At 60.3% G+C, this 12,345-nt stretch overlaps 1 protein-coding gene across 1 annotated transcript in view; it reads right to left on the reverse strand.

The window, feature by feature from the left end:
• HSPG2 (heparan sulfate proteoglycan 2) overlaps positions 1–12,345 on the reverse strand; it is a 39,733-nt gene that overhangs the window by 20,448 nt on the left and 6,940 nt on the right. Inside the window, exons 6-36 of the mRNA XM_014888373.2 lie at positions 11,667–11,827; positions 11,335–11,460; positions 10,539–10,781; positions 9,278–9,397; positions 9,073–9,204; positions 8,071–8,215; positions 7,327–7,475; positions 7,101–7,247; positions 6,874–7,037; positions 6,627–6,803; positions 6,073–6,269; positions 5,849–5,996; positions 5,635–5,762; positions 5,480–5,566; positions 5,330–5,388; positions 5,188–5,255; positions 4,521–4,661; positions 3,838–4,014; positions 3,561–3,740; positions 3,247–3,365; positions 3,060–3,171; positions 2,866–2,979; positions 2,659–2,786; positions 2,495–2,581; positions 2,360–2,409; positions 2,187–2,275; positions 1,973–2,113; positions 1,701–1,892; positions 1,056–1,148; positions 891–971; positions 579–809 (exon numbers count right to left, since the gene is read on the reverse strand). Coding sequence (XP_014743859.1) covers positions 579–809; positions 891–971; positions 1,056–1,148; positions 1,701–1,892; positions 1,973–2,113; positions 2,187–2,275; positions 2,360–2,409; positions 2,495–2,581; positions 2,659–2,786; positions 2,866–2,979; positions 3,060–3,171; positions 3,247–3,365; positions 3,561–3,740; positions 3,838–4,014; positions 4,521–4,661; positions 5,188–5,255; positions 5,330–5,388; positions 5,480–5,566; positions 5,635–5,762; positions 5,849–5,996; positions 6,073–6,269; positions 6,627–6,803; positions 6,874–7,037; positions 7,101–7,247; positions 7,327–7,475; positions 8,071–8,215; positions 9,073–9,204; positions 9,278–9,397; positions 10,539–10,781; positions 11,335–11,460; positions 11,667–11,827 — 4,186 coding nt within the window. The remainder of the gene's footprint in view (positions 1–578; positions 810–890; positions 972–1,055; positions 1,149–1,700; positions 1,893–1,972; positions 2,114–2,186; positions 2,276–2,359; positions 2,410–2,494; positions 2,582–2,658; positions 2,787–2,865; positions 2,980–3,059; positions 3,172–3,246; positions 3,366–3,560; positions 3,741–3,837; positions 4,015–4,520; positions 4,662–5,187; positions 5,256–5,329; positions 5,389–5,479; positions 5,567–5,634; positions 5,763–5,848; positions 5,997–6,072; positions 6,270–6,626; positions 6,804–6,873; positions 7,038–7,100; positions 7,248–7,326; positions 7,476–8,070; positions 8,216–9,072; positions 9,205–9,277; positions 9,398–10,538; positions 10,782–11,334; positions 11,461–11,666; positions 11,828–12,345) is intronic.

Here is a 12,345-nt window from a genome sequence, read left to right on the forward strand (position 1 = left end):
GGGTCATGCAAGGGATGATGGGGAGGTTCGTGTAGGGTCATGGTGGGTGATGATGGAGTGTGATATGGGGGATGATGGGATGCTGGGGATACTGGGGTGATGCTAGGGGCTGATGGGCAATGATATGACTACTGGTAGTGATGATGGTACTATGATGGAGGGGTGAGGGGAGAGTGCTGGGGGGGTGATGGAAGGTGATGAGGAAGAGATACTAGACGGGAGAATGGAGGGGTGACGGGGGTGAGGCTGATGGGGTGATGATGGGTTTGATAGGGAATGAAAGGATGGAGGGATGATGATGAGGAGTGATGGGGGGAGATGACGGGGGATGCTGGAGGGATGATGAACTGCTGGGAGGCGTGATGGGGGGATGGAGGGTGATACTGGGAATGATCAGGGGATGCTGGGAGTGGTGGAGGGATGCTGGGGTTGATGACAGGGACAATGACGAAAGGAGTGATGGTGGTGATGAAAGGTGACCCTAGCCTGATGGTGGGATGCTGGGGGGTGATGACGAGGAGATACGGGGGAGGAGGGTAGGGAGGTGATGGGGTGACACTGGGAGGGGCTGGGCTCACCTGGCAGGACAGCCCGTGGTATCCAGGGGGACAGCGACATTCCTCCACCTCGGGGGCTGGGGGCAAGCCGGGCTGAGGGGGCACAGCCACGTCCATGGCCACGTCGGCGATGGCAGCCACAGCTGTGCTCGTGGAGTAGGTGGCTCGGATGAGGATCTCATCCAGGTCGGCCAGTGCCATAAGCAGGTGCTCCCGTGTCGCTGGCTGCCCGTCTGGCCGCTGCCAGTATTGCTGTGGGAACACGGGGGTTAGTGGGGAACACACTGTGAGAAAAGGGGACGTCAGGGACAAAAGCTGCCCACCACCTCCTACCTCCCGAAAAATGATCTCAAAGGCTTGGGGGGTCCGTGGGGGCAGGTCAGGCTGGTAGGCCACCAGTGTGATGTCATTGCCCTGTGGACAAGGAGGCCAAGGGGGTCAGGGAGTCCTGGTGTCACCTGGTGTGTCCCTGTCCCACCCCAGCCAGCACCCCCTTACTGTGATCTGGACGTCGGCATCGGGCAGGGGGGCTCCTTGTCCCCCCGGGGTGTAGGTCAGGATGTAGCGAAGCCGACCACCATAGGAGCCCACCTGCACCAGGAGAGGGATGGGATTGGGATGGGATTAGGATGGTCAAAGGGAAGAGGAAGAGCATGATGGGGACAAGGATGAGGATGGGGAAGGTGATGAGATGAAATAGGGATGAGGAAGAGGAGAGGGAAAAAGGACAGGGGAAAGTGGAAGGGGAAATGGGAAAGGGGAAAGGGGAAAGAAAAAGGACAAGGATGAGGAAGGGAAGAGGATGGGATGGGGAAAAGGAGAAAGAAAACATTGGGGATGATGATGGAGACAGGGGATTGCACAGGACAGGGATGAAAATGGTGAAAAATATGAGAAAAAGGGAAAAGGGAAAGCAGAAGGAGCAAAGGCAAAAAAGACAAGGTGAAAAGAGGAAAAAGGGAAGGGAAAGGGGAAAAGGCCAAGGGGAAAAGGAAGAAAAAAAAGAAGCACAGACAAGAAGGCTGTGCCCACCTTCCCCCTCAGGGTGCCCACGGGGAGGGGGTGCAGCCTCTAGCAGGGCATTCCCATGGCTCCCATGGGCACCCCTAGGACTCCAGGTCCTCCTGAGGGTCACCCTGTTACCTTGTCCCCCTGGTAGGGGGATGGCAGCTGCCAGTAGTAGGAGTCAGGAGGCAACTCCCCGAAGCGCTCATAGGTCAGGTGGGGCTGGGGGTGCCCCAGCTGCATCCCAAAGCCACTGTCCACACGGGTGCTGCGCTGGCGGTTCACCAGGGCGAACCCCTGGGCATCCCCCGGGGCAAAGGACATCCGGATCTGCAGGATCGAGGGGTGAGAGGGGTCTGGGACATGTGAGGACACCCTGGGGACATGTGGGGACAACAAGGTACACTCACAGTGCCACGGGCATAGGCAGTGCTGGTGCAGTGCTGAACGATGCCCATGCAGAAGCAAGGCAGGCACCCAGCTGGCTCATCCCCGCTCAGGTGGAAGTGGTGGGGACGGCAGGTGGCACAGTGGGGACCCTCCACATTGGCCTAGGGGGGAAAGACAGTGTGGTGACATTGCCCTGTCACCCCTCCCAGGGTTGGGGACACACATAAGGCTCACCTTGCAGTGACACTGCCCGTTGGCATCACAGCCCTCACCAGTGCTGCCACGTAGATCACACTGGCATTGCGCACCAGGGACACCAGGCACTGAGGGGTGACACATAGTCAGCCACAACCCCCCTTAGTGCCACCACAGGGGACGTGACTTTGTCCCTGCTCTGTGACACTCACCTCGGCATGGCTCTCCCTGCAGTGGGTCCCCCACATACCCGGGCGAGCACCTAAGATGGGACAAACCAAAATGAGGCAATGAGAGGAGCATTCACCCCAAAAACACCCCCCACCCCACCCTGCAATCCCTGTCACCTCTCGCAGAGGCGCCCGCTGTGCTCTGGGGCACAGGCACTGCATGTAGGCTGCCCGTCCGTGTCCTCAAAGCAGATCTTTGTCGCCCTGTGGAGGGGACAAAGGGACAGGTGACACCCAGTCAGTGTCCTCAGGGATGTGACAGACGACGGAATGGTACCTACTGGGTGTCCCCATGGGGTCCATGGCAGGGACAGGGCTGGCAGTCACCCGGCGTGCCCCGGGTGGCATCGCCGTAGTAGCCAGGTTGGCACTTGTCACACTGGGGACCCTCCGTGTGATCCCGGCAGCCCTGGAAAGAAAGGGGGTGATGGCATTGGTGTACCTGCCATGGGAGCCCCCGGGGTGTCCCCTGGCTGTCCCCAGCTGACCTGGCAGACACCGGTGTCAGGGTGGCACTCGCTGGCATGGCCGTGGCACTGGCACGGCTCGCAGGTGCCCAGGTAGAGCCCAGCCGTGCTGCGGGTATAGCCAGTGTCACAGTCCTAAAGGGGACACAGTGGCAACGGGGTGGGACACGGCTCAGCATCCCCATGGTAGTGGTGAGGGGACCTGATTGTCTCACCTGGCACGAAGCCCCGCGGTACCCAGGGGGGCAGGCGCAATCCTCCACCTCCAGCGCGGGTGGGAGGCCAGTGGCATGCGGCACTGCCACGTCCAGGGTGACATCGGCCAGTCTGCGGGGCCAGAGGGGAAGTCAGCACTGCCCTGCCATCCTGCTGTGTCCCCTCCTGCCTCCACAAGGAACTCACCTGCTCTCCTCTGGCTGCTCCGAATAAGATGCCCGGATCATGAACAGGTCCACATCGGCCAGGGCCATCAGGAGGTGCTCGCGAGTGGCATCATGCCCATCTGCGCGGCGCCAGGCGCCCTGTGCCACACCACGGTGACATGGGGGCTGCCATCCCCCACTACACCCAGCCCAGCTCCTGGGGCATCCAGGGTGACCTCCCTATGGAACCTAGTCTGACCCCTGGGGCCCCCAGACCAACCCCTCCCCATGACCCAGTCTGACTCCCTGTCTCCATGACCCGTCTTGCTGGGTGTCACACAGGGCCCCTCTCACCTCACGGATGGGGACAGTGACAGCAGTGGGGACACCAGCCGAGGGGAGGGAACTGGAGAAGTGTTCCAGGAGGATCCCATTGCCCTGGAGCAGGACGTCAGGGTGCCGGGGGGGCAGTGGAGTGCCAGCCGGGGCCTGGTGTGTCACTGTGTACCGCAGCTCCCCACCATAGGCTGTCACCTGTGGGGACACAGCATGGCTCGGGGTCACCCACTCCCCGAACTGGGCGGTGGGGACACAGAGAGGCACAGAGGTGACCCCGGAGCAGTTGTGTCACCTTGTCCCCGGTGAAGGGTGCAGGCAGCACCCAGTAGTGAACGCCCTGTGGCAGCTCTCGGAAGGCATCAAAGTGCAGCTCCCGTGGGGACACGAAACGTGGCATAGCTCCCATCAACTGTGCGCCCGACAGGTTGGCCAGGGGCAGTGGCGCCAAGTCCTCAGAGCTGAGCAGCACCTGGGAGAGGGATTGTGGTGGGCATGGCCTGGCATGGCACTACACGACATTATGTAGCACTACATGGCATCACATGGCACTATATGACATGACAAGGCACAACACGTATGTTGTATGACACGACACTACATGGCATGCCATGTGATGGATGACATGACATTATGGTATGCCATGGCATGGCATAACACAGTGCTATATGGCTTTATATGGCATGGCACATGGCACACGACCTACCATGTAATGACATGGTAACATGTATCATGGCAGTACATGGCACGGCATGGCACCATAAGGCATGAAATGACACATAATGGCACATCACTGCATGACACAGCAAGATGTGACAAGACACAGCACAACACGGCATGGCATGACACAGTATGGCCCAGAACTGAATGGCATTTCATGGCATGGCAAGACATGGAATGACATCTCAAGACAAGACATGGCATGATGTGGTCCAGGATGGCACAGCCTGCCCCAGCCTGTCCTGTGCTGTGAGGTACCTGGTGGCGGTGCCAGGAGGAGCTGGCACAAGAGCGGGACAGCCCCATGCAGAAGCAGGGCAGGCAGCCCGCGGGGTTGGCAGCACTCAGGTGGAAGGTGCCAGCAGCGCAGGAGTCGCAGAGCCGGCCACGGACGTTGGGCTGGGGGCACAAGGAAGGCAGGGGTGAGCAGGGAAATGGGTGGGACTGTGTGCAGAGGGTGGGATGGAGGCTGGGGGGAGTGGTGGGACTGGGTGCCATAGCGGGTCAGATGGGGTGTTAAGGGGGACTGGAGTGGATCACATGGAGGACGGACTGGGTGCCATGGGGGGGGTTGTCATTGATGATGGGGAGATTGGACTGGGTGCCCCAGGGGTCAGACTGGGTGTTATGGGGAATTGGAGTGAGTCCTAATGGGAGTTTAGGCTGGGCATTATGGGGCAGGGGGTGGGATTGGTGCTGGGTGGATTGAACTGGGTACCCCAGGATTGGACTGGGTGCTATGGGGGGTGGGACTGGGTGCCTGAGGGGATCTGAATAAGAGGTGAAGTGGGTGCTATGGGACAGAGGTAGTATGGGTACATGGGACCAGGCTGGTGCAGTGGGGGATGGAAACGCCCAGACCCCCACTGCCCCCCGTTGTCCCCACCAATATTGCCCCACTGTTCCCCCAGCCCCATGCCATCACCTTGCAGCGACAAATGCCATCCACCTCGTCCTGGCCCCCGCGGGCATCACACTTCACGAGCTCCTGGCCTGCAGGCAGTGAGGATGAGGGTGGGGGGCACCCAAGGGTGTGGGGACCCCTCCAACCAGCACCTTCCACTCACCAATCGGGGTGCACTTGCCACCTGGCTGGATGGGGTCTCCCTCGTAACCTGGGGCACACCTATGGATGGTTAGGGGACAAGTGGGTAATAGGTGGGTGATGGGTGGGGGGTCTCAGGTGGGAGAGTTATAGGGAGGGACCCTCCACCCACCTCTCGCAGCGGCGGCCAGCATATCCAGGGGCACAGGCATCACAGGTGGCCTGGCCGTCTGTGTCCAAAAAGCATGACTCCGAGAACCTGTGGGCGACAACGATGTGATGCCAGGGTAATGATATCAGGGGTTGGTCCCTGGGGTCGGCACCCACCTGCGAGACAGTTCAGTGTAGGGACAGGGACAAGGGTGACAGGCGGTGGCTGTGCCCTTGGTGGCATCGCCGAAGAAGCCAGGTTTGCACTTCTCGCACTGGGGACCCTCTGTGTTGTGCTGGCAGTTCTGGGGGGGATACATGTTTCAGGGGAGTGGTGATCCTGCACTGTGTCCGTGTCCCTTTTTCACCTCATCAACCCCTCACTCCTTACCAAGCAGTGCCCAAAAACAGGGTCACAGGTGCTGGAGTGGCCATGGCAGCCACAGCCAGAGCAGGTCCCCAGGTAGGGTCCCCTCATCACCCGCTCAAAACGGGGGGCACAGCGCTGGCACGACAGCCCCGTGTAGCCCACAGGGCACCTGGGGACAGAGCAATGTGACAGTGGCATCACAGCAGCAGTGGCACTGAGCCCGTGACCCTGCTGCCAGTAGTCACCTGCACTCCTCGATGTCGCCAGCCGGCCCCAGGCCAGTGTCCGTGGTGCTGGTGATGTCCATGGCCACGTCGCTGAGCCCCACACTGGCCATGCGTCCGTCATAAACTGCTCGGATGAAGATGCCCTCCAGCCCCTGCAGCACCAGCAGCAGCAGCTCCCGGCTCACTGGGGTACCCTGCTCGTCCTCCCAGTGGTCCTGCCGGGATGGTGACAGCAGTGTCACAGCAGGATGATGGTAATGCTGACATCACCCACCTGCCACCACCAGCATCAGTGCCCATCATCAGTATCACTGCTACCAGAATCACCCAGCCACCACCAGTATCACCCGCCCTTCATCAGTATCTCCTTCCCATAGCTGGATTCACAACCCACCCATCTCCAATGGCATCACCCACCCACCGCTATAACCAGCATCACCCGCCACAGTGACCAGTGTCACCCACCCACCACCACCACCATCATCATCACCCACCCATCACCAGCATCACTCATCCATTACCACCAGGATCACCTCCCCACCATCACAACCACCATCCCTTCTCAAACCCACCTCAGTGAGGGGCACGTGCCGCCGGTTGAGAACGTCTGGCTGGGTGTCACCAGCACGTGCCCACAGCTGCCGCCCATGGCCCCGCAGCAGCAGGTCGGGGTGGGCAGTGGGCTCAGGGGGCCCCCGGCCCAGCCGGTACCGCACCCCGTAGCTCAGCGCTCCCCCGTAGGCATCCACCTGGCAGCACAATGGGCTGTCAGCAGCCGTGCCACTAGTGCGCCCAGCCCTGATCCCACCCTGGCATCACCTTGTCCCCAAGGAAGGGCTCCGGCAGTGCCCAGAAGGCATCTAGCGCCAGGAAGCGGCGGGACAGGTCCAAGAGCTGGAATTCCTCAGTGCCCACGTCCACATGGAGTTGGGTGGCTGAGAGCACTGGTGCAGATGGCGCTGCCGGCACTGTCACATTGACACCTGAAAGGAAACACTCAGCCCCTGGTGTGTCCCCTGCCCCTGTCCCTTATCCCCGCAACTCACCCTTGAAGTCATTGGGGCGGTTGAATTGCAGGTGGAGGCGGTGGCGGTGGCGGGTGGTGGCGCGGCAGGAGGTGGTGATGCCAAAGCAGAAGCAGGGCAGGCAGCGGGATGTCCCTATCACCTGGAAGTGGCCCTCGGGACATGGCCCTGTGGGAGATGAGACAGCGGATGATGGTCACAGTGCCACGGTGGGATTGGTGGCATAGAGGACGGAGGGGCCGCTCACCGGGGCGAGTGACGGTGAGGATGCTGTCAGGGATGCCGAACACCATGCCCAGGGTGTTGATGGCCTCGCAGGTGTAGGCACCTTGATCAGCTTCTTTCACATCCCGGATAGTCAGGGTGCCCTGCCCAGCTTCACTCACAATCGACACCCTGTGGGGCACATTTGCTACCCAGAGCCTGGTACAAGTGGAGGCCGGCACACCGGGGAGCCACACACACACCCCGTGGCCAGCACACGCAGCACCTGGCACACCTGGTGGCCCGCATACCCCGTACACCCAGTGCCCCGCACACACCCAGTGCCCTGCACGCCCAGTATACCCAGTGCCCCGCACACCCAGTGCCCTGCACACCCAGTACACCCAATGCCCCGCACACTCAGCGCCCAGGCCCAGCAGAGGAGCCCATTCCCTCTGCATGACCGGCTTACACCCAGGCCCCGCCCCAATCGCAAGCCTCTCCTATTGAACAAGCCCCGCCCACCACAGGCAGGCGTGGCTGTTAGCCACGCCTATCTGCCAAAATCCCGCCCACGCAGACCACACCCTGCACACAAGCCCCGCCTAGTCTTGTCCCTCCCACCACGGCCGCCCCCAAACGAACCCCGCCTATACGGCCCCACCCCAAACTAAAGCTGCTCCCATCACAGACCACACCCATGGCAAGTTCCTCCCAGGGCCAATCCACGTCCATTCCTCCAATCCTTAACCAGCACCTCTTAGGCCCCGCCCCCGGCCCCGCCCACCTGTGGCTGCTGGGGGTGTGTCCCCAGTTCAGGCGCCAGGTGACGATCGGGGTGGGGACACCGGTGGCTACACAGGTGAAGGTGACGGTCTGGCCTGGCACTGCCCTCACCGACTCCCGCGGCAGCGTCACCACCTGTGGGGGCACTGCCACCGCCACCCAGTCATTGTCACCACCACCGGCACCACCCACAGCACACAGCACCCCTGAGGAACAGGGATGCTGCCACTCCATCACTGTCACTGCCACTACCACTGGCGCAGTCACCACCTGCCCCAGGTGTCAAGGACGCTGCCACTATCACCCCTGTCATTCTGGACTGCCACAACCATTGGCACCACCTGGCCCGCTGGCACCCCAGGAAACTGAGACATTGTCACCGCCACCCTGTTATTGTCACCGACACTGGTACCATCTGCTCTTGTGTTGCACCACTGGAAGATGGGGCCACTGTCACCGCCACCCCGGTTCCACCCAGGGACAGGTTCTTTGGCACTGTGTCTCCAGTCTAGCTTGAGGACAGGGTCCCCAGTGTGATACCCAGCCTGGTTCCGTGACGTGTCCCCAGCACAGCACCACCTGGGGGCAAGCTCCCAGCACAGGGTCCCCAACCTGGTGCCATGGCACAGGCTTCCCAGTGTGGCACTGCCTGGGGACAGTGTTCCCATTATGGTCTTGTGGCACTGGGCACAGCTCGGGCACAGAGTCCCCAGCCCAGTGCCATGGCACAATGTCCCCAGGCACAGTATCATGAGCCTGGTACCATGACACAATGTCCCCAGCCCTCTGCTATGGCACAAGGCCCCCGAGCAGTGTCCCCAGCCTAGTGTCACAGCAAAGAGTCCCTGGCACAGCTCAAATACAGCCCTGTATCCCTGTCCCCAACCTGGTGCCATAGCACCACATACCCCCAGCGCCACAGCATCCCTGCCACAGCATCCCCAGCCCAGCCTTGGTCCCCATGTCCCCTCCCTGCCGTGCTATCCCCTCTGGTGTCACTCACCACATCCAACCTCGTCGCTGCGGTCAGGACAGTCGGGCTCCCTGTCGCACTGGTAGCTGGCACGGATGCAGCTCCCACTGGACACACACCGGAATTCCGCTGGTCCACATGCTGCACCAGGCGCCTTGGTGGCTGCAGGGGGTCACAGCACAGTATCAGCTGTGTCCCCACGTCCTCACACGTGTCCCCAAGCCCCCATACTCACGGCAGTTGCTCTCATCAGAGCCATCGCCGCAATCGTTCTCGCCATCGCAGCGCCAGAGCTTGAGGGCGCAGTGCCCATTGTCACACTTGAACTCATTGGGCTCACAGGGGGATGGGGTGCCTGGGGAGCATGGGGCAAGTCAGAACCCAGAACCCCAGAATCAATTAGGTTGGAAAAGACCTTTGAGGTCATTGATGACCCAACATCACCTTGTCAACGAGACCATGGCACTGAGTGCCATGTCCAGGCTTTCCTTAAACACTTCCAGAGACAGTGACTCCATCACCTCCCCGGGCAGCCCCTCCCAATGTCCAGTCACCCTTTCTGTGTAGAGTTTCTTCCTAATGTCCAGCCTAAACCTCTCCTGCACACCTTAGGGCTGTGTCCTCTCATCCTGTTCCTAGTTCTCTGGGAGTAGAGCTCAACTCTCACCTGGCTGCACCCTCCTGTCAGGGAGTTGTAGAGTGACAAGGTCACCCCTGAGTTTCCTTTTCTCCAGGTTGAGCCCCTTCAGCTCCCTCAGCTTCTCCTCACAGGACTTGTGTTGCAGACCCCTCACTAGCCTTGCTGCCCTTCTCTGGACATGATTCAGCATTCCTAAACTGCAGGGCCCAGAACTGAACACAGCAAAGTGCGGCCTCACAAGGGCCAAGCACAGGGGAAGAATCACTGCTCTGGTCCTGCTGGCCACACCTTTCCTGATCCAGGCCAGGAGCCATTGGCCTTCTTGGCCATCCAGGCACAGCTGTCTCATGTCCAGCCTGCTGTCCATCAGTGCCCCCAGGTCCCTTTCTGCCTGGCCATTGTCCAGCCCTTCTGTCCCCAGCCTGGAGTGCTGAAGGGGTTGTTGTGGCCGAAGTACAGAACCCAGCTCTCGGTCTTGTTAAACCTCACATCCATGGATTCATCCCTTGGATCCAGCCTATCCAGGTGCCTCTGCAGAGCCCTCCTACCCTCCAGCAGATCCACACTTGCACTCAACTTGGTGTGGATCTCAATGCCCTCACCCAGATCATCAATAAAGATATTGAACAGGACTGAGCCCAACAATGATCCCTGAGGGACACATCTGGTGAACAGACACAGACTGCACCATCTCTCTGGGCCCGGCCATCAACCAGTTCCTAGCCCAGCACAGAGTGAACCTGCCCAAGCTATGGACTGGCAGCTTTTCCAGGAGTTTGCCATGGAAGACAGTGTCCAAGGCTTTGCTGAAGTCCAGGCAGAGCCCCCCAAACCCTCACCATCTCCCAGGACCCACCGCAGGCATCCTCGTCGGAGCCGTCAGCACAGTCGCGCTCTCCGTCACACAGGTAATCCCGGGGGACGCAGCGCCCGTCCCTGCAGGCGGCCTCTCCCCCCTGGCACCCCCCGGCCGCTGGTTTTGGGGGACGCGGGGTGAAGGGGCGCAGGGGGGATGCTGGGGTGGTGCCTGCAGGGACGGTGCTCAGTGGGCGTGTGGTGGCTGGGTGGGCAGTGCTGGGGGGTGGCCGTGGGGAGGGCTCTGGAGGCAGATAAAAGGGGGGTTAAGGGAGGACTTAGAGGGGAATGGGGGTGAAGAGGGAGGATCTGGGTGAGGATGGAGAGAGAGGTGCAAGGGGGGTTTATGGAGGGATGTAGGGGCAAAAAGGGGTGCAGAGGGATTATGGGGGGGGAAAGGGGTGTGAGGAGTGTTTATGGGAGCATAGGAATAAAATAGAGGTGCAAGGGGATTAAAGTGAGAAATGAGCATGCAGAGTGGCATAGAGGGGTATATTAGGCAAAAAGAGGTATGAGAAGTGTTTATGGGGTGCAGGGGGCTTAGGGGGAAATGAGGGCACAGTACAGTATAAGGGGATATATGCGAAAAAGGGGTTGCAGGGAATATTTATGAAGGTGTAAGAGTAAAGTAGGCTGCAGGGGGCTTAAAGGGGGAAATGAGGGTGCAGGAGAGTACAGGAGGGTTATAGGCAGGAAAGGGGGCGCAGGGGGGGATTGGCAGGGCCATGGGATGGGGAATGGGGGGTGGGGGGATTTGTAGGGACAGAGGAGGTTCCAGGGGTGTCGAGCTGCCTCACCACATCCCTCCTCATCAGAGGCGTCATGGCAGTCGGGCCGGCGGTCGCAGCGATATTCCATGGCCACGCACTCCCCGCTCCCACAGGAAAACTCCCCCACGGTGCAAGCACGTGGCTGGGGGGTCACTGTGGCCAGGGAGGGGGAACACAGTCAGGGGATCACCCCAATACATCCCCCACCCGAATTTGGCCAGGGTCAATACACACCAGGAGATGACATCCGGCAGAGTAACATGGGTTCGGATGTGGTGCTCTGAGCCCCCTGGCCCCAAACTGCTACAGAGCACCCCAAAACCCCTTCAGACTCCCCCCAAAGCCCCTCCCGGGCTCACCGGCTCCCAGGCGACGGAACTGGAAGCCCTGGGGGGATGTGAGGTAGGAGGCGATGGAGCCACCGTCCAACAGGTCCCGCAGGACCCCCCTGAGTTGTGCCTCGTCCCCGTTCCCCTCTGAGCCCACATCCAGCTCCACGAATACATCCTCGTCCAGCTGCCTGGGGGACGAAGAGTCAGCACCCCCAAATAGCCACACTGCACCCCAAATGAAACCTGAGCCTCCAAAGTGTCCGCATTTGCACCCCAAGAAATCATCATCACCTCCAATCCACGCATCACCTCCAAATGTCTCAGTCACTCCAAAAACTCCCTGCACTCCCAAAAGCTCCTCACTGTACCCTGAAACATCCTCACTGCAACCCAAAAGCCCCTCTTTCCACTTCAAAACATTCCTATCACCTCCAATCCACCCTAATATCCACAAAACCTCTGTGTTCTCCCAAAAGCTCCTCACTCCACCCCAAAACTTCCTCATTGCATCCCATAATCTCCTCATTGCACCCCAAAAGCCCCTCATTCCATCCCAAAACATCCCCTTCACCTCCAATGTGCCCTATCACTTCCAAACATCTCCATCATCTCCAAAACCTCCCTGCACTCCCAAAAGCTCGTTGCTGCACCCCAAAACTTCCTCATTGCACCCCAAAATCTCCCCAGATGACATCTTGTTCCCCCA

The sequence above is a fragment of the Sturnus vulgaris genome, chromosome 25 (assembly GCF_052056855.1).
Source record: "Sturnus vulgaris isolate bStuVul1 chromosome 25, bStuVul1.hap1, whole genome shotgun sequence".
Classification (NCBI taxonomy): Eukaryota; Metazoa; Chordata; class Aves; order Passeriformes; family Sturnidae; genus Sturnus; species Sturnus vulgaris.